Source organism: Taeniopygia guttata, chromosome 30, assembly GCF_048771995.1.
Source record: "Taeniopygia guttata chromosome 30, bTaeGut7.mat, whole genome shotgun sequence".
In the NCBI taxonomy this organism is placed as follows: domain Eukaryota; kingdom Metazoa; phylum Chordata; class Aves; order Passeriformes; family Estrildidae; genus Taeniopygia; species Taeniopygia guttata.
In genome coordinates, this window is record NC_133055.1 from 5826448 (window position 1) to 5852777 (window position 26330).

Sequence of the window (26330 nt, forward strand, 5' to 3'; positions counted from 1 at the left end):
GGTTTTATGTGGCAGCTGAATCTTTATGTTTTGGAGGAGGTTTTTGCTGACTTGTGATGTTTGGGGAGTTTTTGATCCGTATCTTGAAGTTTGTGTGATTTTGGGGCTAAATCTTGGTGTTTTGGAGGTTCTTACAGACACAAGATTCCCAATGACTTCCTGAGATGAACTTGGGCAAGGAGGAACCTCCAGTCCAAGGTGCTCTCCTCTTGTTTTTTTCCCCAAATCAGGATTTTTCATTCCCTGGGTGTGTCTGGATGGAGGAGGAGGAAAAGCCCCGGAGATGCTGCAGGAGGAGGAGCTGCAAACCCAGCCCAGGGAGCTGCGGGGAGGAAAGAGCCCCCCTGAGCCAGGAAGGCGGGCGGAGATCCAGCCGGAGCTCGGAGCTGGTGGAGAAGTCTCATGGCAGGGAGAAGCCCCACAAGTGCTTGGAATGTGGGAAGGGTTTCACCCGGAGATCCAGCCTGATTGTGCACCAGAGGATCCACACTGGGGAGAGGCCCTACGAGTGTGGGGAGTGTGGGAAGAGGTTTCGGACCAGCTCCGATCTCCTCGTACATGAGCGGATTCACACAGAGGAGAGGCCCTTCCGCTGCCCCGACTGCGGGGAGGGCTTCAACCGCAACTCCAACCTCACCGTGCACCGGCGCATCCACACTGGGGAGAAGCCCTACGAGTGTGGGAAGTGTGGAAAGAGCTTCAGACAGATGGGTGGCCTGATTGAGCACCAGGTGATCCACACTGGGGAACGGCCCTATGAGTGCTTGGAATGTGGGAAGAGCTTTGGGCGGAGCTCAGCCCTGAGAACACACCAGCGCATCCACACCGGGGAGAGGCCCTACGAATGTGGGAAGTGTGGGAAGAGCTTCTCACAGAGCTCAAACTTGACCCAGCACCAACGAAGGCACCACTAAGGGAAGCCCTGTGAGTGCCCCGAGTGAGGGAAGAGCTTGGAGTGAGGGAAGAGAGTGAGGGAAGAGCTTGGTGTGAGGGAAGAGAGTGAGAGAAGAGCTTGGAGTGAGGGAAGAGAGTGAGGGAAGAGCTTGGTGCGCTGCTCCAGCTCCATCCCCCATGGGAGGGTCCGGGCTGGATGATCCCAGTGACCCCCGTTGGGCAGAACCCTGCTGATCCGTGGTCCTGGTGATCCCTGTTGGGTGTGGGGAAGGTGTTGGCTTCTTGTCCTTGTGCTGCTGTGATTTGGGTGGGTTCCCATGGATGGGGGATGGGAAGTGAGTGGGGGGTCCTGGTGCACTGCGGGGGGCTCATAGCTTGGGGGTTCCCAGCGATTTGGGGGGCTTGGTGAAGGGGGGAAGCAGTGAATGGGGGGATCCCAGTAAATTGGGGGGGACCCTGATGATAATAGTGGGCCTTGGGAGATAACGGGGGGGGAAGGACCAAACCCTAAGGGACTCCCCTAGTGCTGGTGAACCCCCTGTGCCCCCCCAGCCCTTGGGGTCCCCCACAGTCCCTGCACTGTTCCTGGGGGTCCCGTGGCTCTGGGGGGGTCAAAGCGGAGGGGATGGAACCCAAGTCATGGATGGGGGGCACAAAGGGGGTCCGAGCCCAGTGCTCGGCGGGGTCGGTGCACGAGGGGGGCCCGGTCCCTGTCCCAGTGCACGGGGGTGGCGCTGCCTGGGGGGTCCCGGTGCTTGTGGGGTTCTCAGGGTTCGAGGGGGGTCCGGTCCCTATCCCGGTGCTTGGTGAGGGGGGCAGTGCCCAGGGGGCTCCCACTGCTCAGTAACTGGGGGGTGTCAGAATCCAGGACATGTTGCAGCATTTTTGAGAGAAAGAGGGCATGAATTGTGAAAGTTGAGCTACTCCAGGCTAGGCCTCAGATTGAGGCCTGGTGGGGCCTTCAAGCCTCTGACGCAGTTAGAAATTCAGAGTTTGTGGCGCAGATAGAAAATAGTCTTAAGGTATTGTGGGGACCACTGGGTGTGAACTAGTATAGGTTTTATGGTGTACAGTGTAGGCCGTTTTAAGGAAAAGGTAAACAATGTTAGCCTACCAATCAGAGTGTCTTTGTTTCTGTAAACTATGTAGAAGCTTATATAAACTACCGCCTGATTTTGAATAAAGGGAGAACGTTGCATTAATCATATTGATTGGATGTGCGTTTGTCTTGTCCAGTTTCCCGTTTTCCTGAGATTCCCTGGCTTTAAGTGGCGCCTGCACAGGGACTCAGGAGGCTCCGAAAAGGCTGCCAAATTACTTTTAGAGTAACAGGCAGTCGGGTTTGAGTCGCGCGACAGAAATTCAGGTCCAAATCGCCTCATGGTGACGGGACCGGGATCCCAAATTCACTTTTTGTGAACGGGGATCAGGTGGAACGGAGCAGAAGTCTCCAAACTCCGAATTGGGCCGTTTCCCAACGGGAGGAAAAAGACTCTTCGCATTGTTGTTTGTTTGCGAGAGTCCGTTGGAGCAGTGGGAAGACCTCGGCGTTCACAAGGGATCCGAACGGCGGGTGTGGACGTGGCCGAGGCCGGGGAGCTGGAGCGGGGTGCTGCCTTGCCGAAGAAAAGCGAGAGCGAAGCAACCCGCGGAGGTGAGGTAAGCCGCGTGCAGAAAGAGAGGGTGAAAGTTCACCATGGATGGAGATTTACAGGCTTCAGTGCGGCTGCTCTTTCATATTCTCTCAAAGAGAGCTGAAAAAGTTAAAGAAGCCGATTTAGAACAGTTGGTCATTTGGGCAAGAAGCAAAGGCAAGCTGCAAAAACCTTCCCTGCTTTTTAGTGAAACCGAGTGGCGAGAGCTGGGCCAGCTGCTCTGGGATGCAGTGATAGAGGGCAAAAAGGACAAGAAAACACTATTAGAGCTTGGAGGTGTTTGGAAGAAAGTTCCACATACCTTACAAAGCATGGCCGCGGAGAAAGAGGCAGCGGAAGCTGCCATTCGAGCATTCGAGCAGTCTACAGCAGAACAAATAGAAACGCGAAAGCCATCGCGGGTTGAAAAATTTTTTAATGTTTGTAATATGCGGCCAGTGCGCGGGCAGAAAGCCCCAGTCAGCCCCTCTGTCAGAGATGTTGTCGCTCGTTTGGAGGGCGGCACGGAGCTGGGCAGCGCGGGGCCGGCCGGCGCGAGACGGAGCGGGGTTGCGGCCGCGCCCGGAGCGGAAGTGTGCTCCCGAGCAGCGGATGTTAACAGCTCGGTGGTTTCGCGAAATGCGGCAGACCAGGAAGTGACCCTACCGGGTCCCTTGGGAGGCGGGGAGACACCTGAGGAGGCAGGCGGAGCTGGTGACGAAACAGGGCTGAGTCAGGAGGAGGAACTCGGGGGCGGAGATCAAGGCAGAGACCAGGGCGGAGACGGGAGCGGGGCGGCGTCGGCCCCTCGCCCCCCCGCAGCGGCAGCGGCGGCGGCTGCCACCGGTGCGTGCAAACGCAGAGGAGCGGCCCGCCGATACCCGCCGGCGGCAGCGGCCGCGGCCAGCAGCCTGGCGCGGTTTGGAGGGGCTGGACACCCCAATGCTAGCGGAGTGGCAGAAGTAGCCACCCAAACAACACCAGAGCAGAGCCCTGAAAATGCCAGTTCCCACCCCACCACCGTGGCGCGGCACTGCCCACTCCCACCGAGTTCAGATTCTGACGACTCAGAGCCAGACTTTCCGGTTGTCAATTGCAGCAGGGACACGCGATCACAGAACAAGATACAAAGACCAAATACGTTACAGGAAAAAATAGCCCGCCTTGCCACCCTTTCAAATCGTCAGGCTCAACCAGTGGAACCTTCCACTGGACAGCAATTGGCATCGCCAGCAGTTTTAAAAAATCCCTTGCAGTCCCGATGGGCGTCAGTTGTGAAAGATGCTCTTTTAGACGGTGACTGGAAAGCTGCCAGCTCCCTGGTTTGTCCTGTCATAGTGTCTAATGGGAATGCCATCTGGGAGCCCCATGACTGGAAAATCCTACAGTCAGCTAAGCAGACAGTCACCACTTATGGGATCAGATCAGAAGCAGCCAGGAACATCATTCAGTATATATTCACAGCAGATGTGCTTTGTCCTAGTGATTCGTCTAACATTGCATCCCTGCTTCTGACACCTTCTCAATTCCTCATGTTTGAAAGGGAGTGGAAACGGTTGGCAGTTGAGGAGGCCAACAAACATACAGATGCGGGAGACCCCTTCTTTGGAGTCCAGCCAGATATGCTGACTGGGCAGGGACCATATGCAACCAATCAGGTACAACTTACCTTTCCTATCGAAATACATCAATTGTCACAGCAATTGGCTCATCAAGCTTTGCTTTTGGTACCGGACAAGAAAAAGTCAGCATCCTATGCCACCATTAAGCAAGGAGCCACTGAACCATTCGGACAATTTATTGATAGGCTGTCAGCTGCTTTAAAGGATGCACCTGACGTGCCACCAGACGTTCAGGAACATTTATTCCGATCCCTTGCTTTTGAGAATGCTAACCCACCCACCAGAACCATCCTAGCCACCCTCCCTCAGGGCTGTCCAGTCGATGAGATGCTTGTCAGAGCCACACGCGCAGAACAGACCAACCAAGCTGCGGCATTCGCCGCAACCATCCAGGATGCAATTGAACAGCAAGGACACATCATTGCAGCTGCTTTATCAAGCAACAACACAAGGAGACAAAAGACGTAATGAAAAACTATAGCAATACTGAGTGTTTTCCAAGAAACCAAGAGGGATGGACATTATGCAAATTAAAGTTATTTCAAATACAATGTGGATGAAAATTACTGTAAAACAAAAAAGGATAGAAATGTTATGAATGCTTGACAAGATTGTTTTAAACTATTTTAAACATTTCTTGTTAATAGGTTGATCATATAATGTAAGTTGTCTGATTTTTGTGATAAGAATTATTATTAAGATGTTAAGGTATTGAGGTGTTGTTTTAATATTTACAGTCAGTTTTCATATGTTTTATGGGTTTTTTTTTTTAGGTGATTGATTGTAAGATGTGTTTTTCAGGATCCTGTGTGTTTGATTTTTTAACTACTCATGTGTTTTCTTTATTCAATTTTCTATGCAGCTGCAGTTCATCTTTTAAAAATTTATAGTCCAAGTTCTGGTTCAAAATTTCAGACTTCAAATTCTCAGATTTTTGAAGAAAAGGTTTGTTGTATTTAGAGAATTTTTGTCTTGAAACAAATTTTAGACAGGTTCAATCATTTGATGTTTTGATAAATTGTTAATAATAAGGTTTTTCACTTATAACTGTTATTTTTAAAACTTTTGCTTTAAACATATCCTCCAATTAGAGTTCGAGCTCTGGCCAGGCTCTGGCTCTACGTGGATGGTGTGATTGATCCAGATGTTTTCTGCATCAAAAAGTATTCAAGTCCTTTTGGCTTGACAATTTGACCATACAGGACAGCTGAGCCTCAAAGGGAGTTTGGAGAAGCATGATCCGGACATGTTTTATCCAAATCTCTGTTGTTTTAAGGTTTTTCAGCTGCTGCAGACTCTGGGATGACAATTTGATAGTGTACCACTTGGTAACTGTGATTTTATATGTAATATTGATTGTGTATTATTTGATTGATTTTTATTTGTTGTTAGTTTCTTTCCTATATGCATTGTTTTGTTCTTAATGTTTTTCATGTTTATAACAAAGATGTTGATATTTCCATTTCTTCATGCAAGTTTTAGGGAACAGAATTGAGAGAGGACCCTCCAGTCCCTGTGGGGGTGTTGGGTTTGTTTGTGTTTTAACAGGTGCAGAATCTAGATGGATTTCAGTGAAGAATGTGGAACTTCTCAATTGCAAGAAGGCACTGATCTCTCCACACGTGGATCAGAGGATGCACAGCAAAAGTGGATTGTGCAAAGATTTGTGTTTCACCCACAGAAGATCGTGGGCTTTGAGTTTTTTCTTTATAAGTGTGTTTTTAATGATATTATAGAATTTTTTTTTTTTTGCTAAGTTTTTAATAAGTTTTAGTAATGCCTGTGATTTTTCTGTTCATCTTGCCATTGTCTTTCAATGGCAAAAGAAAAAGAGGGAGGTCCCAACGGGGATCAACAGAAATTCTACTTGAGTGAGTGTTTTTACCCATCCAACCAAGAAGTCGTGTGATGGACAGGACAGATGCTCTTGCTGCATTGATGCGAAAAGGCAGAAACAGAATTTTAAAAATAGATGAAACAGAAAAATAAGTTGAAATATCATAAGTGTGAAGTTAGATTTATCAGAAGTTAGTTTATTAGAAGTTATAGTTTATGTTTAGAATTAAGATTGTTTCTTTCATGTTAGACAGGGCATTCAAGAACCTGAGAAGAATGTGGTGGGCCTCAATGTTTTTATTTCGCACTTGTTTAATTTTTGGAGTCTCGTTGGGTCCCATGGCAGAGTTCAAGACTTGGACCTGAGCTCAAATAAGTTTAAATAGCACTCTGGGAACGCAAGCTGTTGCATTTGTGCAAAACCTTAAATTTACTGATGATAGTTTTCAAGAATTTGGTCTTTTGGGTTCTGTCCCAGGAAATTACTGTTTGATATTTGGATCTTATGCTACCAAACCAACTCAAGAAAATGGAAAATTGACAGATGACAACACTTGATTGTCTCCCAGATCACCATTGTAATATAACTATTTAGAATATTGTAACAATTCCACTCCAAGAGGTAGTGCAGGAAAAACTGCCCCCAGGAACCTTCCTCATTTGTGGAGACCGAGCCTGGTCAGCAGTCCCTCAAAATGCTAGGGGAGGCCCATGTTATATCGGTAGGTTGATGCTTTTTGCTCCCACCATACATCAGGTTCTCGAATTGCCTCAGAAGACTCAACGAGCCAAACGCAGTGTTCTCCAAATGGACACTTCATTTGATAACTGGCTCAATTCTTCAGGTTTTTCTCGCTGGGTCAAAGACAGTGTGTGCAAAAATTAGTTCATTGAGCCTTCACTCCAGCCAGAGTAGCTCAAAAGAAAAAGAGGGAATTGTTACAGCATTTTTGAGAGAAAGAGGGCATGAATTGTGAAAGTTGAGCTACTCCAGGCTAGGCCTCAGATTGAGGCCTGGTGGGGCCCTCAAAGCCTCTGACGCAGTTAGAAATTCAGGGTTGTGGCGCAGATAGAAAATAGTCTTAAGGTACTGTAGGGACCACGGGGTGTGAACTAGTATAGGTTTTATGGTGTACTGTGCAGGCCGTTTTAAGGAAAAGGTAAACAATGTTAGCCTACCAATCAGAGTGTCTTTGTTTCTGTAAACTATATAGAAGCTTATATAAACTACCGCCTGATTTTGAATAAACGGAAAACGCTTGATGAACCACATTGGTTTGAACCTGCGTTTGTCTTGTCCAGCTTTCCGTTTTTCTGAGATTCCCTGGCTTTAGTTCCCTTCCCGCCACGGCTGCGTCGGCAGCCCTGGGGGCTCCTTCTGCTGCTCTGAGCCCGCAGAGCAGGGCAGCGTTTGCTGATGGTCTGAGCCGTTCCTAAAGATCCTGTTGAGCTGTCTGACACACTTGGGGCAAGGCATTCCTTCCAACCTGGGCCACTCTGGGGGGCTGGGGGTGGCCCCAGGGCAGGTGGCAGTGCGTGCAGGGGCCCTTTGTGACACACTGCAGCATGGTCACCGTGGAATGGAACGGGACAGGGTATCCAAGGGCCCTTTGTGACACGGTGCAGCATTATACGGAGCCGGGTGTCCAAGGGCCCTTTGTGACACGTGGTGACACAGGATATGTGGTGACAAGAGCTGTGGTAGGTAAGGGACAGGCGAGCGGAAGATTACGGGGTGTGACGGAAAGATAGACCCCTCCCCCTCTCTCTCTCCCCCACGCTATCTATCGACCCCAGGAGCCTCAGAAGAATGCAGCCACACCTGCCCTGGTAAATTTCCACTACCCGACAAACCCCTGAGACCCCCAACCCCCCTCTGACGCAGCAAAAACCCCCAAAACTATTTAAACCCACGAGATAGGATAATAAACGCTTTTCAACCGTCTGCCATATTGGTGTATGCGTCTGTTGATTAGCCCGAGCAGCCTGGCCGAGACCAGGCTGCCGTGCTGCCATCTGAACCAGGTCCCTGGTTGTCCTTCATAAAGGCAACATATTGGTGCCGAAAACCCGGGAAAAAAGAAGAAAAAAAAAGGAAAAACCCCCCGGTGGACGGGATACACCTGGACAGAAGCAGCGGCCGGAACGGTCAGACCGTATCTAGGCGTAGGGGAGACGTCCCTGGGATCCGCGGGCGTCATGGACGCAATGGCAAGGATCATAAGTGCTATTCATTCGCAGTGGGGTATTGGGTGTAAGCTCAAGGATTTTCATCTTGCCATAGCGAGATTGCTTGAGCTAGGGGCAATTGAGCGCCCCGTGGATGTATTACATCCGGAAATATGGGAAAAATGCACTGCCGCGCTAGCCGAGGACACAAAATCCTCAGGCAGCGGCAAAAACCTTAAAGCATGGGGCAAAGTAGAGAAAGCCCTACGCAAAGCGATAGAGGAGCAGGAGACATGGAGCACGGCGCGCACGTGTTTATTAGTTACTCCCAAGCTCGGTGTGGGGGCGGGGACGCAGACTGCCCCTGAGAGCGATCCGCCCGGCGGCAGGGACCCGGGGGGGCTCAGTGCGACACCCGCTCCCCCAGATCAGAGCCCACCCCCCCCCGCAGAAACCCCCCGAGACACCCCCGCCGCGGAAAACCCCCTAAAACCCCCCACCGCTCGAACCCCCCGAGAGACCGCAAATTCCTCCGTCCCGCTGCCGCCACCGGCCCGCGATCCGCTGTTGGAGACGCAACGGCACGCGGAGCGCTTCTGGCAAGGGCTGGCGAAAGAAGCCCAAACCGCCGAAACCACGGCTCGGGAGAACGGGGCCGCCATGCCACCTCCTTATCCCTTTGAAAATGGTGCCGGCTGCGGCAGAGAGGGGCGGAGCTCGGGTAGTCTCGGCACGAAAGCCCGGGAAGTGCGCGATCTCGGGAATGCGCGCGCGCGGGAGAAAGGGGCGGAGAGCGGCACAGAGCGCGGAACCAACCAGCGGCCCCGTCTGAAGCCGCCACCATATAAGGGAGAAACCACCTCCCGCGGGAGGCGCGGCGAGCCGGGGGGGCGGGAGCGGCACCACCCCCATGGGGAGGAGCGAGCTCGGGGCCGGACAAAACGGCGCGGAGCCCCGGAAGTGCGCTGGCACTCATCTTCCGGCTCGGAGACCAGCGACAGCTCCACCAGCTCAGAGGAACTGACGGAGGCTGGCTACGGCTCCGAGACGGACGAAACGGAACCAGCACAGCTTGAAACAAAACCGAGTAAAGCTCTAAGCCGCGCCGAAAAACAACTACAATACGAATCAGCCCAGTTTACTGACTGGGGGAAAATAAAGATAGCCTGTGCTGAATGGTCCCCGGTGGCCACCATACAAGCCTTCCCGGTGAGGCTTGCCGGTCCGGAAGGAAACCAACAAAGGGTATATACCCCGATAAACCCAAAGGATATACAGTCAATTGTCAAAGCCATTGCAGAAAAAGGGATCAACTCGGCTATAGTCACTACATTAATCGATGGTCTTTTTAGCAACGATGACTTGCTTCCCTTTGATATCGAACGGATAGGGCGCATGATACTTGATGGGGCGGGAATGATTGTCTTCAGACAGGAATGGGAGGATAATTGTAGGAAGCAGCTAGCCCAAGCGTCTGGCGCGAGGCAGCCACTACACAGATCGAGCTTGTCCAGACTGATAGGAAAACATGATGATATGATCACGCCGCAGCAACAAGCTGCGCAGATGCAGGCTGAGGAGGTCAGGGCGACCACTCGGGCTGCTAGAGAGGCTATCCGCACCGCCTCCCGAGTCGTGGCTAAGCCGGCACCGTGGTCCACCGTGAGGCAGGCAGAGAGCGAAAGCTTCACGCAGTTCGTAGATCGCCTGCAGGCAGCGATAGACTCCTCCACCCTGCCGGCAGAGGCAAAGGGCCCCGTGGTAGCCGACTGCCTGCGCCAGCAATGCAACTCCATTACCAAGGATATTTTACGCTCCCTGCCAGCCGGAGCTAGCCTGGCTGACATGATCAGACACGTAGTGAGGGAGGAACACCTGACACCCATTCAGGCAGCTGTCCACACCCTGACCAATGCCATGGCGTGTTTCAAGTGCGGTGAGGCGGGTCACATCGCGGTGAGCTGCCCCCAGCCGACACGGCGGCCTGCCGCAGCGCCTCCGTCCCAAACACGCCCGCGAGGATCCTGCTGGGGCTGCGGGAGGAAGGGACATCTTGCTAGGGAATGCAGGTCCCGGCTCCAGGGAAACGGAAAGGGGAGGGGGCCTGCGGGCCGCACCCAGCCTCCTCCCGCTGCGAATATGAGGCGGCCCATCCATGCAAACTCCCAATGGAGCGGGGAGCCCTCGTACCCCATTCTCCCACAGGAAGCAGCCAACTTCATACCCCTGCCACCGAGTATCACGGCACAGCCTGCGGCGCCTTCATACCCACCGCCACCGCAAGCAGCGCCTGTGCCACAGGGTCAGCAGGGGGCGCCCCAGGTCGGGACAACCCCTGGGTGGCCCTGGCCCTAAAAATAGGGAAGGAACCCCCGAAGGTTTGGGGGACATGCCGCCTCTATGGCAGTCGGGACCCCCATGTGATAGGGCTTCAGTTTTGGGCAGACACAGGAGCAGACTGCACAATCCTACCCCAAGCCCTATGGCCCCGGCACTGGCAGTACAAGGAGGTCCCCCCAGTGAACGGGGTGGGAGGGCCATCCCGAGCTTGGAAAAGCACCCAATTGGTAGCTATAACGCTCCATACAAAGAAAGGACCAGAACAAACAGTAGCAATCCACCCCTATATCTTGCAAAACTCCCCACCCCTGATAGGAAGAGACATCCTCGCCATGCTAGGAGTCAGGATTACAAATTTATAATGAGGGCCACTGCTGTACACCCACTGCTACCAATCAAACTGACTTGGAAATCACCAGACCCCGTATGGGTTGAGCAGTGGCCCCTGTCAAAGCCTCGAATGACAGCCTTGCTGGAACTGGTCGACCGCGAGCTACAAAAGGGCCACATAGAACCCTCCACCAGCCCGTGGAACACCCCTGTGTTTGTAATCCCCAAGAGATCAGGAGAAGGCTACCGCCTCGTCCACGACCTGAGGGAAGTGAACAAGACAATTCAGCCCATGGGTCCAGTTCAGACACTACTGCCCGCGAACTCAGCCATCCCCGAAGGGCAGCCATGCGCAGTGCTGGACATCAAAGACTGTTTCTTTTCAATACCCCTGCATGCTGAGGACAAAGAACGGTTCGCCTTCTCCGTCGTGTTCCCGAACGGCGAGCGACCTAACCTCCGCTTCCAATGGAAGGTGCTACCTCAAGGCCTTGTGGACAGCCCGACCATATGCCAGATCACCGTGGACAGGGCACTGATGCCAGTCCGACACTCCCACCCTGCTGAGACCATCATTCAGTACATGGACGACATCCTCGTCGCTGCACCATCGGCAGGCCAAGTGGATCACCTAGTGTCCACGATCACAGAAACCCTCCAGGCCAACGGTTTCGAGATCGCGAACACGAAGATCAAGAGAGGACCGTCCGTGACCTTCCTGGGAGTGGGGATCACAAACTCCTACGTGACCCCACCCAGGATAAAGGTCCGCCGAGACATCAAGACCCTCCACGACATGCAGCGACTCGTGGGATCTCTGCAGTGGCTCCGCAACATCATCCTAGTTCCCCCAGAAATCATGGACCCCCTGTATGACCTCCTGAAAGGAAAACACCCCTGGGACCCCAAGGAGCTGACGCCGCAAGCAACGAAATCCCTCGACTTCATCGAACGTCAGATGTCCACTAGCCTGCTTGCCAGGTGGAACCCGAGTATACCACTAGACTTATACGTCCACTTCACGCAGAAGGGAGGAGTGGGAGCACTTGCCCAAGGACCTTCCGAAAAATCCCAGCCGATCCAATGGGTGGTCCTCGGAAGACCAACTCACGCATTCTCCCCAGGAGTTGAATGCGTTGCTAACCTCATCATGAAAGGCAGGAGACTCGCCCTGAGACACCTGGGAACCAAGCCGGCAAGGATCCACCTCCCCTTCCGCAAGCGACCAACCACGGAGTCAACTGCGATATCGGAGCACCTGGCCCTCGCTCTCACCGGCTTCGGGGGAGAAATTTCCTACGCCACCAAACCACCTTGGACCCAGCTACTGACCATCGTCGACATAGATGTGCCACCGAAGGTCATGGACCGACCGCAACCAGGACCAACGGTCTTTACAGACGCCTCCTCCACGACTTCTACTGCAGCAGCGGTGTGGCAGGCAGGAGAAACATGGCATTGCGTCAAAACGTGTGACCCCACGCTGTCAGTGCAACAGCTGGAAGCAGCAGCAGTGGTCTTGGCGTGCGGACTTTTCCAAGATGAACACCTCAACATCGTGACAGACTCTATATTCGTGGCAAAGCTCTGCCTAGCCATGTCAAGACCAGGTGTGTCAACATCCACGACGGCCTCCATGCTTGAAGAGGCACTCTCCTCACGCCAGGGCACCGTGTCCGTCATCCACGTCAACAGCCATAACCCAGTCAAGGGCTTCTTCCAGACTGGAAATGACAAAGCAGATGCCGCAGCGAAGGGAGTGTGGACGTTGCAGGAAGCTCGTCAGCTGCACGAGTCACTCCACATAGGGGCCAAAGCACTGGCGAAGAGATATGGGATCTCGACAGCAGACGCGAGACACGTAGTGGCCACCTGCCCTCACTGCCAGAAGTCACCCCTATGGACCGGTGGAGTCAACCCGAGGGGCCTCAAGGCGTCAGAAATCTGGCAGTCAGACTTCACCCTCTGCGAACTGCTGAAGCCCCGAGCATGGCTTGCAGTGACAGTGGACACCTACAGCGGAGTGATCATAGCAACACAGCACCTCAAACCCAACTCCAAGGCCACGATCCAGCACTGGCTGACAGTTATGGCATGGCTTGGTATCCCCAAGCAAATTAAAACTGACAATGCTTCCAATTTTATCTCCAAATCAGTGCGGGAATTCGCCTCGGTGTGGGGTATCACCTTAGCGCAGGGAATCCCATATAACAGCACCGGACAGGCCATTGTTGAGCGAGCAAATCAGACCCTAAAAGCCAAGTTAGAAGTATTGGCAAAGGCAGAGGGCTTTGCCAATTCCATCCCCTCAGGAGACCAGACACGCATGCTAGCAACCGCGCTGCTAGCACTGAACCAATTCCCTAGGGGAGATGAAGCAAACAGTCCCATTCGAAAGCACTGGGCCACCCAGACACTAGAGGAGGGCCCACAGGTCATGATCAAAAACGAGCTAGGCGAGTGGGAACGGGGCTGGAGACTGGTGCTTACGGGACGGGGGTACGCGGCAGTTAAAAAGGAGGACAAGATCAGGTGGTGTCCACTCAGGTCGATCAAACCTGACCTTCAGAATGAAACTAATGGAAAACTGTGAGTTTTCGTTCGCAGGACACGCTCGTGGACCGTTCCCGCGACACACACACCCCTGCTCCAGAGAGAGATAACGGACCACCAAGCCACCAGACAGAACCTGAGCGTCCCATGGCGGTGAGACCCAGACTCGCACAGTGTCTCTGTGCAATCCTGCTGGTGGGGCTTGTGGCCGGGGGGCAAGCCGACCCAGGCCACTACCCTCACCAGCCGTTCAGATGGGTCATGCAACATCTCTCAAGCGACAAGGTGTTCAAAGAGGTCACCACCGCAAACGCTCCATCCTTCGTATTCCACATAGCCGATCTGTTTCCGGGGCAACCGAAAACACGGCCCATAAACCCACGTATCGTACTCATGTACATATCCTATTGGTGCCCAGCATCCAACCCAGGGAAAAGGTACTGTGACTACCCGGGATGGGGACATTGTGGGTATTGGGGTTGCGAAACCATTGTTACAGATGCCAGACCATGGGCAGACGGGTGGCAACCACAGGAGCCTGACAAATTCTTACAGTTCACCTGGGCACCCTTTGGCTGCGGAGACCACACTGCACAGCCTAGACAACGGGCATGCGTAAGTTATAACATGACTGTCCTACAGCCAGATCACCCTAGCTGGGCCACGGGTAGAACATGGACAGTGGTCCTCAAAGGACCGAGGAGGTGGGTGAATGTGAGAATTATCAGGCTCCAGCCGCCAACGCCTCGACCAGTGGGACCCAACAAAATTATCAGGAATGTGCTGGGAGGGAAAAACACAACCCACCCCAAAACCCTGACCTCAAAAGCCATTGACACCCCGACCGGCCTTGCAGATACCCCCCAGATAGGCCGCATGGCTGAGTCAGACCCAAACCCAATCTTTCGTATGCTAGAAGCTACCTTTTTAACCCTAAACGAAACCAAACCGAACCTAACTAACTCCTGTTGGCTTTGCTATGATATCAAACCCCCTTTTTATGAAGGCATTGCTTTGGACACCCCCTTCAGTTACTCCTCGGCCAGCGCCCCCCACCAGTGCAGATGGGACACTCCCTGCAGAGGAATCACCCTGAGTCAAATCACAGGACAGGGCAGATGTTTTGGGAGTGCAACCTTAGCGAAGCAGAAAGGCAACTTCTGCACTAAAGTTGTCAAACCTAACAGAAAAACTAGCAAGTGGGTGATCCCATCTGCGTCTGGGATGTGGGTTTGCCAAAGGTCCGGAGTGAGTCCTTGTGTGTTCCTTGACAAATTCAATGATTCTACTGATTTCTGTGTCCAAGTTCTGATTGTCCCCAGGGTCTTGTACCACTCAGACGAAGAAATATACCATCTTCTCGAAGAACCTAACAGACTCCACAAAAGGGAAATCATCACAGGTATCACTATCGCAATGCTGCTCGGCCTGGGAGCAGCTGGCACAGCCACAGGTGTCTCAGCCATCGCAACCCAACAGCACGGACTCTCTCAGCTGCAAATGACCATCGATGAGGACCTGCAGAGGATCGAGAAATCCATCTCCTATCTGGAGAAATCAGTCTCTTCACTTTCAGAAGTAGTTTTACAAAATAGGCGGGGACTGGACCTTTTGTTTATGCAGCAGGGGGGATTGTGTGCAGCTTTGAAGGAGGAATGCTGCTTTTATGCAGATCATACAGGAGTCGTTAAAGACTCCATGGCAGAACTCCGAGACAGACTGGCTCAGAGAAAGAGAGACAGGGAGACCCAGCAGAGCTGGTTTGAATCCTGGTTCAATCAATCACCTTGGCTCACCACTTTAATTTCCGCCCTGGTAGGTCCACTGGCAATACTGCTTTTGGCTATTACCATAGGACCATGCCTGCTGAACAAACTAGTCTCGTTTGTTCAAGCCCGTCTGGAAAGGGCAAACATTCTGTTCGTAGGCCACCAACAAATGCTATAAACCAAAACCTGCAAACACAGTCAGTAGCTAAAGCCTTCACCACCTGCCTTAAAAAATCTACCCTGATCTACTAAACCACCCTTTCCTTAACAAGTTACAAGTCTGTACCTCACTCCAATGCCTCTATCTACAACTACCTCATTTTGTATGTGATAAGGAGGGGGGAGATGTGGTAGATAGGGACAGGCGGAGCGGAAGATCACGGAATGTCACGGAAAGATAGACCCCTTCCCCCCCTCTCTCTCCCCTGCTTATCTGCTAACCCCAGGAGTCAGAGAAGAATGTAGCCACACCTGTTCTGGTAAAATTCCACTACCCACTATCCTCCGAGACCCCCAACCCCCCTCTGACGTAGCAAAGACCCCTAAAACCTATTTAAACCCACGAAATAGGATAATAAACGCTTTTCAACCGTCTGCCATATTGGTATCTGCGTGTGTTGATTAGCCCGAGTGGCTTGGACGAGACCAGGCCGCCGTGCTGCCTTACCTGAACCAGGTCCCTGGTTGTCTTTCATAAAGGCAACAGCTGGGCTGGGAGAGCCTGGCACAGAAACCATCAGTGTCCATCTCAGCCTGGCTGAGCGTGCAAGGCCAGGAAGATCATCCAAGGTCCACAAGTTCTCTGTGTGGGAGCTGAGCTTGTGACTCCCTGAGCCCTCCCAAGTGCTGGGGCTGCACCTCCAGCTCCAGAGGAGATGTGACAGGTGGGAGCAGAGACAAATAATTCCTGCTGCATTCTTTATTGTGTTTGCCTGTACAGGCGACCTGGATCCATATGTAGATGAGGTGTTTTGTGTCAGATAACACTGTGAGAGTGATAAGAATAATATTTTTTAGCTGAAAATTATATTTCACACATAGTGGACAATGAGAAAAAAATCCACATATGATCACAAGAGCATCTGAGTTTTTCAGAGGATGAGAGACTCATTGATGTTCCAGCAGCCAAACCTGCCCAAATATTTTCAAAGGCTTTTTTTAGATGAGATGTGACCACCAGAGGCCAAGGCCAGCCAGAGCTCTCTGTTCTGGCAGATTTTGTCTGGGATTACCCACACATATATGGAATTTTTCAGGAGGAGTATCCATTTTGGACATGGGCACCTGCAAAGATGGATGGTTCTTTTCCAGAGGAAGGAAACCACAGAGCCCTGTGAGGCCCTGCAGTGTCACACTGGTGGTGTCATATTGGATCCTTGGTTCCATGAAGCCCAGATGTGTCACACTTGGCTCTTGTTTCCATGGGGCTCCATAGTGTCACAATGGCTCCTCGGTTCAATGAGGCCTTGTGGTGCCACAATGGTTCAGTGAGGCCTTTAGTGTCACAAGAGTGTCCCTAAATCCATAAGTGTTGGAACCCTGGATGCTGAGAATTTTAAACTTGCTGCTGAAAGGCACAGACTTGCAATAGAGCACTGCATTTGACCTGAGGCTGTGGAGAAGGCTTCCAAAATTGCTTAACCGCACTGGGGTTACGGGTGCGTAGTTGGTTAGAGTTGTATACTACCACAGGGTGGAAAAGTTAGATTTTGGGGGTTTAGAACATAGTAATAAATATGAAGCAAGATGGAGGTGTTAGGGTGGAGACAGGTTCTTCCTATTTAACTTCTTCTTAGCTTCTTCTTCATGGGTTTGGGTGATATTTTGTGATTGGACCGAAAAGTCCGCACTGCTGGCTTCAGGGATCAGTTATTGGGTTAAAAGGGAAAATAATTTAGGTGTCATTTCTTGGTTGGATAGTTTTAAAATACCGTGTAACAAGAGCTATTTGGCCATTTTGTGACTTGCTAATGAAAGACTGCAGAACTCACAGTTGTGAGGCTGCAGCACTGATAAGAAACAAGAAGCACCTGAGTTTGAACACGAACTATGGTCTCAAGTACCTTCAATCCTGACCACGACACAGGTAGAAAAAAAAGCAGAGAACCCACACAGAAGGCCTGGCAGTGTAACAACAGACCATTGGTTTCACTGAGCCCCACAGTGTCACGATGGTCCCCTTGGCTCCATGAGCCTCTGAAGTCCACAGAGGCCCTTTGGTTTCACAAGGCCTCAAAATGTAGAAATGGTCTCCATGGTTCATGAGGCCCTGCTGGGTCACAATGGACCTTTGGTCCCAGGATGCCCCGGAGTGACACAATGGTGACACAATGGTTCCATTGGACCCTTCATCCCACGGAGACCCACAGTGTTCACTGTGGTCCCCTTGATTCCATGAGGCCCTGCCATGCTCTAAGGGCCCCTTGGTTCCAGTGGGTCCCAAAGCGTCAGAACAGTCTCCATTGTTCCATGAGGCCCCACAAAGTCACTGTGGTTGCCCTGGTGCCACAGGGCCCCACAGTGTAACAATGGACTCTTGGCTCCATGAGGTGCCACGCTGTGGCACAATGGCTCATGGTTCCATGAGGCCGCACAGTTTAACAATGGTCCCTTGGGTCCATGAGGCCTTGCTGTGTCACAATGGACTTGGGGTTCCATGAGCTTTCCTACTGCCAAAAACAGTCTCCCTGGTTCCACAGTGTCACCATGGTCCCGTTGTTCCATGAGGTTCCATGGCAGAACCTTGGTTCCATGGCCACCTTGGTTCTGTGTGACCTTGCAGTGTCACAATGGAGCTGTGGTTCCACGAGGCCTTGCTGTGTCAGAATGGCCCCTTGGTTCCAAGAGGTTTCTCAGGGTGACAATGGTCTCCTTGGATCCGTGGTGTCACAATGGGCCATTGGTTCAATGTGGCCCCAGTGTGCCAAAATGGATTTTGGTTCCATGGGGTTCCGCTGTGTCACCATGGACCCTTTGTTCCATGAGTTTGGACAGAGTCACAGGTAACTCCTGGGTTCTGTGAGGCCCCATGGTCACCAAATCTCTGAAATATCAGAACAAGGCTCCTTAACACTAAATTGCTATTTAAGAGGGGATCATTTATTCAGGCCTTGGGTCTAGTGAGGGATAACTCCTAACCTTATGTGGACATGTAACTCTACCAGTGTGTTGCTTATACACAGTCACTAAATGTGAATTACAATTTACCCATTTCCATAAAACCCACCCCAAGTTCCCAGGTTCAGTCCTTGCTTTTTCTATCACTGCACTCTTGAGCCAGATGTCTTCTACACTTCCAACTGTCCTTGCTGGAAAAGCAGCTCCTGCACACCTTGTTCCTGTGTTAAAAGTTCACAGGCACAGTAAAAACTGAATTAACCCTTTTGGTATCAAGGCCAAGGCTTTGTGTGGCCAGGCAGGGGCAGCAGGAGGCAGAGCTGCCAGCAAAGGAAGGGCCAGCGAGGTGGGGCAGCCGGGGATGACGACAGCCTGCAGGGACAGAGGCGCAGGGCAGGGACACCGTGGGACAGCCTGGGCTGCAGAGGGCACAGGGATGTGCAGCAGCTGCAAGGCCCTGACAGAGCCAACCTGTGCAGCACTTTGGCCGTGGCTGCTGGCCCTGGGCCTGAGGCCACGAGGGGACAAGTGACCCTTGCAGCCCTGGGGCCTCATTGCCTCCTTGTCCCTGCTCAGCAGCCTGGCAGGGGCCGCCCCATGGTCCTGCCCTTGGCATGGCACATCCCCACATCCCAGTGCCCATCCCGGGAAGAGCCCTGAGCAATGAGGGAGGGACAGGATCTGCCTTGCCAGGGGCTGGGGCTCAGGCCTGGGCCCTTTGCATTCCTGAAACACATCCAGGTTTGCTCAGCACCAGAGACACCTTTCCCTTGCTTGTCCCCAGCTGTCATCTCTGCCCCCAGTGTTCTGCTCTGACTGGAACCTGGGGACACTTTCTCAGTCCTGTCCCTCAGTGGGACCCATTAAAACTTCAAGAAACTTTGGAGTTTTAATTTAACTTTGAGTTCTTGAGAAGTTTTTTAAAGACACTCTCAGGGACTGAGTCTGATGTAAACAACACCAAATCCCTGAGAGGGTCATTAAAGTTTTCCTATTCCAGTTGTGGAAAAAGATTTCAAAGTGCTTGTAAGGAATACACATTCCTGTTTTAAAGGGTGTGTTTTATTACATTTCTCTTTAGATCAGAGGCAATTGCAGCATTCTGTGATTGATATTGAGCCAGGGTCTCCCCTCAGGAGCTCTGGCCTGCTCAGAGAAGCTGTGCCCTGAGCTCTGGCCCAGCGGGGACAACCTTTCTCCACATTGCCCAGGCCCATCCTGTCTGTCCTCACTCACCTGGGACCTGCTGTGCTCGCAGGGCTGGCTGCACCCAGCCTAAGAGGGGTTTTCCCTTTTTCTATGTTTGAAGCAATCTAAAACTCCTGAGTTTCCCCATGAAAACAGACACCCTCCTCAGGTGTGTGCCAGCCCAAGGTGCCACTGAAACCACTCCAGACCGGCCCTGGGCCAGCTGTGAGGGTGGATCATCAGCCCAAGCTGCACTGGGCACTGCAAGGGGCTTTGGCCATGGGCACTGCACTGACCCCACTGCTGGGTTTGGCTGCCACGGCAGCCCTGAGAAATTAAACTGTCCTTGCAAACACTGGGGAGGACTGGGACATACTGGGGAACACTGGGAATGCTGTGGGACACACTGGGACACACCGGCAGTGATGCTGTGGAGGGCTGGGACAGCCTGGGAACATAAGGAATGCTGAGGGGGAATTTGGGTGGACTGGGATGGACTGTGGGGGTACACTGGGACACACTGGGACATATTGGGAGTGAAACTGGGAGTAAAACTGGCAGATACTGGGACAAACTAGGGACATTGTGGGGAAAACTGGGCAACACTGGGGCATACTGGGGATAACACAGGGAGGAACTGGGAGGGCTTGGGAATGAACTCAGGTGTATTGGGAGGGACTGGGCTGTACTGGGAAGGACTGGAGGGGAACTCAGTTTCTACTGGGCTGTACTGGGGATGAACTGGGCTGTGCTGGGAGGGCCTGGCAGGGCACTGGGGCTGTACTGGGCTGTACTGGGGATGAACTGGGCTGTAATGGGAGAGACTGGAGGGGTTGAATGGGCTTTTCCTGTCCCCGCCGCCTCCCATTGGCCGAGGCTTCCGCCTATCACAGGTCCCAACCAATCAGCGCCAAGGATCATGGCTTTGTAGGCGGTGCCTGAAGTCTGCGCCATCTTTTCTTTTGCCTACAACTCCCATCATGCCCCGCAGCCCAGTAGAGCCCCATTGGGGCCCGGACTACAACGCCCGTCATGCCCCGCACTCCACAGAACACCCCCCCCCCCCGGTATCCGCCCCCTCTCCCCCATCAGTGTCCCCCAGACCCTCCGGGATCCCCAAGTGCCCCTCAGCGCCCATTCGGGACCCCCCGAAAGCGTCCTTGCATCCCCTGAGTGCTCCCAACCCCACAGATCCTCAGTGCAGCCATTTCTGAGCATTCTTCTCCGCTCATCCCCCGCGGCACCAGAGCTCCTTAGAACACAGTTCCGCACCTCAAATTCCTGCCGCGCCCTGCGCCCTAAGGAACCCGGTTAAATCTCTTCAAGCTCCCCCCGAGTGTTCCAGAACCCCCGAGAACCTCAAGTCGCGTCTCGTATGCAAAAGTGTCACCCGAGGGTTTTCCCGGACCCCAAACACCGCGTCCGACCCACTTCCGGGACTACAGCTCCCATCATGCTCCGTGGCGCCCGTCCAGCGTGGCCCAGCCGTGACTTCATCTCCCGTCATGCCCCGCGCCCCACCGAGAGCCGCTGTAGCTGCGCCTAGAACTCCCGTGATGCTGCGCGGCCCCGTTACACCGCATTGTACCCGCGCCTACAACTCCCATCAGCCCCCGCGCCCCAGCGAGCCCCGCCCGAGCCCCCCGAGTGCTCCCCCGGACCCCGAAGGGCCCCAAATTCCCCTCCCTGACCTCCAGGGCCCCCCTGAACCCCCGAGTGCTCCCCCGGACCCCGAAGGGCCCCAAATTCCCCTCCCTGACCTCCAGGGCCCCGGACCCCCCAGTGCTCCCCCGGACCCCGAACTGTCCCTCAGAATCCCTGAGTGCCCCTCCAAGTGCCCACCCGGCTCCCCCAGGTGTCCCCCAGACCCTCGAGTTCTCTCTGAATTCCCTCCCCAGACACAAAACTGCCCCAAATGTGCCCCAGAAAGGTCTCCATGGACCCCAAAGTGGCCGCTTTTACCCTGCCTGTGAAAATGATAAAAAATGATGACAAAAATAAGAAAAATAAATGAAATTAGAATAAAGAGGGCAAAATCAATAGCCAATAGTGGTCAATGAAATAATGAAGGGAATTGTGTTACTTAGAACCAATGACCAATAATTTTTTGGTTGCAAAAAACATAGAGATTTTTTTTTTTTATAGAAGCATTAAGATGAAATAATGAAATATTGAATAATGTTTTTATGCGTAAGCAAAATAAAATTTTAATTGTTATTAAGCTAAAGTTAATTTAATTCATTTATTCATTTAATTAAAATTTACCTAAATTTTAATTATGAAAAAAATGCATAATTTTTTAAAAATGTTTTGGGATGTCAGTCCCAGGTGGCCAATATCTGAGGGTAAGGGGCATGCGGTAAATGAATGTGATTCATGCTGAATAAGTTGTTGTCCTAGATTGCAAGGCAAGATGTATTCAATTGCTATTTGTTAGAGGTTGGTTCACTGCATTGTTTATTTTATGTTTTCATTTTCTTCCCTAATAACGAACTGATATTCCTGCTCCCATATTTTTGTCTGAGAGCCCCCCTTAACTTCAAATTTATAGCAATTCAGAGGGGGTCTGCATTTCTTTTTCCCCATTTAAGGGGAGTCTCCTGCCTTAGCAGACTCCTGTCTTTGCAAACCAAGACAGATTTTGGCATCCAACGTGTGGCTCGAGGGCACAGAAACAAAAAAGGGAATAACAGTTCTTGAATAATCTAATTTTTGTGTGCTGCTACAGAAACCTCGTTAAGCGGCACCCTGTGCTCCAGCCTGCCCTGGTTTGGGTGACACGTAACCGTGGCTGCATTTCTCCATTTGCAGGCCCTTATCTAAACATGGCTCCTACGGCCAAGGCTGCTGTGGCTGTTCTCCGGTTTGTTTTATGGGTGAATAAGGGGAAGAATTCATGGATTTTTAACTTCCTCTGGGAAGCAGGCACATGGATTCACAGCTATCACACACTAACTGTGTGCTTTTGGGGTTACTTTAATAATGGCACCTACTGTGAGGAAATGACACTGGGGGAAATTTTCTCCCAACCCTTTAACCATCTCTTTGGGTCTGCCCCACCAGTTTTTGAAGGGTTCAGATCCACTCCAAATACCAATGATATCATACAGGGGCTGGTGTTGCTGTTAGCCCTGTTCTATTTAGCACTGAGAGACAAGGGAAGATTACCCTGGATAACCACCCTGACACCCACCCCAGAACCTGACACGGCCCCAGAGACCAGGGATGCTGCTGCCCCAGAGCCTGACCCTGCCCCACAGCCCACCCCAGATATGACCCACCCAGACTGGGTGGGGGTCTGCTGAAGGAGATGCATGAGATGCTGAAGGAGTGCATTTCCCCAGCTGGTGAGAAGCCCTCCCCCTGCCTCAGAAAAGGAGAGTCTGATGGTGCAGCAGTGGAACCCACAGATTTTACAACTGTCCAGGTTCCAGCTGAACCACAAAGGCAGCCACAGCCAGCAGCAGTTGCCCCTGTAGAAACAAGGAGGTCTAAGATGAAACCAGAGCACCCAGATAAGGGAAAGCCCTCACAACCCACAGGGGAGCCAGAGGTTGTGATCATCACCGAGTCCCTGATGTACAAAAGTCCCTGATGTAATCTGCACAAGGACATTGTACGATGGAGACGTGAGGCTTATACAACCTGACTACTTCAAGTCTGGGACCTCATGGACCTCATGGGTACAGGTGTCCAGCTGGATGGTGGTGAGGCAAGGAATTTGGGACCCTTGACCCAGGACTCAGGTATGAATCAGATATTTGTAAGGGAGCCAGGGTCTCTTTCCTTCTGGGAGGGGCTTTTAATGAGGGTCAGAGAGAGGTTTGTCCATAGGGAGAGAACACAAGAGCACCACCACAGAACATGCTGGAAAGCCCTTGAGGAAGGGATCCAACAGCTGAGGGAAGTGGCAGTGTTGGAGGTACTCTTTGGGAGGGATGGACAGCACGATAATGACCCCGACAAGGTCAGGTGCACAGGGCAAATGCTGTGGAGTCTGGCAAGTCTGGGGCCATCTCAGTACACCGCCTTCATTGCCACGATTAATGCCGATAACAGCCGAGAGACAGTGGGCTCTGCTGCCAACAGCTCAGAAATGGTGAGAGTGTGATCCATGGCCCAGTGCAGGCTCATGTCTCAGAAATGGTGAGAGTGTGATCCATGGCCCAGTGCAGGCTCATGTCTCAGAAATGGTGAGAGTGTGATCCATGGCCCAGTGCAGGCTCATGTCTCTGCTGTGCTCAAGGAACTCCAAGAGGAGATGAGGGAGATGAGGGAGGAGGTGAGGAGGAACAGTTCCCACATTGCCCCAGTGCGAGTCACAGCCCCAAAGTCAGAGCCCAACGTTCCCCAGGCAGAGAGAGAGGGAACGCCCCACGGGCTGGCCTGGGGTTCTTTCTGTGTGACCATGGGGGAGACATGGGAAGGTGGGATGGGAAACCCATTTCTGTCCTGGCAGCGTGGGTGTGTCAGCTCAAGGAGGTGAAATGCGGATGAAAAATTAAACCCTGCAATTCTAATAAAGATTTGTAAGGAATGGGTATGTTTATTTACAGTGTTGTGGACGCATGTCGGGACTTAATGCTTTTTAATGGACATGAACACTTTTGAGAACTTTTGATCTTTTTTTATTACTTTTATTAATTTATATATATATATAATTTTATAATAGGTTAATGCTTATTTATTTTGCTGATTTTACATTATACTTAAAGTTAGTTATATTTGTACTCAGTTTTTGTCAAAAAGTACAGAAAGAACTCTTGGGTCACTCTGCCCTCTGTTTCAAGGTCTGAGGAGTCTTTTTATCTCTTATCTTTTAGTGTGGAAATTTGCATTCTTTCTCCTCAAGGGGGGTGGTTTTGCTAGGCCTGCAGTCACCAGACTAAACAGCATATTTAGCAAGCTCAAAGTGGTACATTTCACCTAAATTTAAATGGGTTTCTACTTTGTTAAATTTTTACTCTGTCTCATTCCCCCCTTTCCTTAAGATGATAAGTAAATTTTTTTACTTAATTCAAATCTACATTAGTAAGTGCTCTTTAGTGTTTTACCATGCATATTTGACTTACTAGGCACAGTTACAGTAGTACAAGGAGTTCTCAAGCATACACAATCTTTACCAGTATATACAAGCACAGTTTTCTGATCAGTGGCTGAATGAATCTCGAATTGGCAGATAAACAGTGGCTTTGTGTACAGTAAGTACCAAGGCAGTGGCCACAAATATAGGTTACAGATGCTTTTCACCTTCTCCTGTATGATCAAAGCTGCTGTTGCCTGTATCCAAAACTGTGCTTGTATAAAACTGAAAGCTAAAGACACATAACTTGTGATCTTGGACCCTGGCCTTTTAGGGATAACTGTAGGGGTTGTTTTAAATTTCTTAGTTTAGTTGCTGAAGTGGCCAGCTCTCTTATAGATTTAGTATACTGATTAGAACTTGGGACTAAGGCCATTGCGTATTCTTTTGGATAGAGGTATTTTAGGATTTTAATTACAATTATATACAAAGCAATTTTATAAATAAAATTATAAATTACTCTCTCTGCTACAATATATTCATTTTGCTTGAATAAGTTTTAGTTTTAGTTCATTGTTTTTTGGTGTTAGTTTTTAAGGGGCTTTTGGTGCTTGTTTTATTTGAGCGTGGTGGATCTAGGCATTCTGCTTTTTAATCTTGATTGTGGTCAGTGTGGTGAGAAGTATCTGGAATGGTGTTTTTTTACTGCTTCTAAAGTCTTTTTTGGAGGAGACTTAAGGTAGACTTAATTCTTAGGCTGTATGTTATGTACTGGTTTACTTAGTGTTTTGTTTTGAGTTCTAGCTACACTTAATATTGTGACTGGAGCTCTAAAATTAGTATTATTTATTCTGGTGACTTTGACAGTTCTGGTGGGGAATGTTTCTGGCTACCTTGAAAATGTATTTGCTAATATTTATAAATATTGACACTTTCTTTTTTATGGGGGTTTTGAAAAGCCAATTTATTACTGCTGTCCAGATCCATGTCCCCTCTCAATCTGACCAAGTTTTGTCTGGGTTATTCCTGGGGTTAGTTTGGAGGCAAGGATCACACTGTCAGTTCACCTGGCATATAAGCTCCTGGCAATGATCATGATTTTTTAAATTAGGTATGTGTTATAAAAGCGTGGGGAAATTACTATTTATTTTTGATACACTCTGTAACACTGGCAGCCTTGGTCATTTTGGGAAAGGAGCTACACTTTACAAAAGCTTTAAGTAGTTAGGCCTTAGTGTATTTTTTGGTGCTTCTCCCTTACTAGTGACTACACATATGGGAAGGGATTTCTGGCTCTATTTCAATGGTAGCCCGTAGCCCATCCTTCTTGGTTATATGTTTTTTTTAAATAGTATTATTATTTTTTGGCTTACCTTTAAGGGAAATTTGTCTATAATTACTTTCTATTGCTTTCTTTGCCTTTCCAATTTTTTCTTTTCTTAATTTTGAGCTCACTTTTTGGTGTGCTTTAATATGCATACTTTTAGCAGCTGGATTATCTCTTGTGCATGCTTGATGGTCTTTCCTTGCGAGGTCAGCAGTCCCCCCTCTCTCTCTAGACAGCTCCATGTGCGTGTATAACTCTGAATGCATATCTAGAGTTTGTTTGCCATTTTTAAGGCACAGGGCAGTGCAATAATCTTGGCTTTTTGCGCAGAGGTGCCTGTTGGTAAGGGTCTGGATTCTATTATCTCTTTGCAGGTATTGACTGCATATTTAGCATGTTGCTTTTTACTGGCAACGTAGCTGCTCCCATCAGTGAACCAGGTCTCTGCATCACCCAAAGGAGTGTCCTTGAAGTCTGGGCAGCTGGAGTAAGTAGTTTCAGTAGTCTCTGGGCAGTCGTGGTGTACTG

General features: G+C 50.9%; 2 protein-coding genes across 2 annotated transcripts in view; one reads left to right on the forward strand and one right to left on the reverse strand.

Annotated features, from left to right (window-relative positions):
• The window catches only part of LOC100226816 (uncharacterized), a 1189242-nt gene that overhangs the window by 840755 nt on the left and 322157 nt on the right, over window positions 1–26330 (reverse strand). The window lies entirely within an intron of this gene.
• The window catches only part of LOC121469068 (uncharacterized), a 662903-nt gene that overhangs the window by 381183 nt on the left and 255390 nt on the right, over window positions 1–26330 (forward strand). The window contains exon 9 of the mRNA XM_072919760.1: window positions 410–855. Coding sequence (XP_072775861.1) covers window positions 410–855 — 446 coding nt within the window. The remainder of the gene's footprint in view (window positions 1–409; window positions 856–26330) is intronic.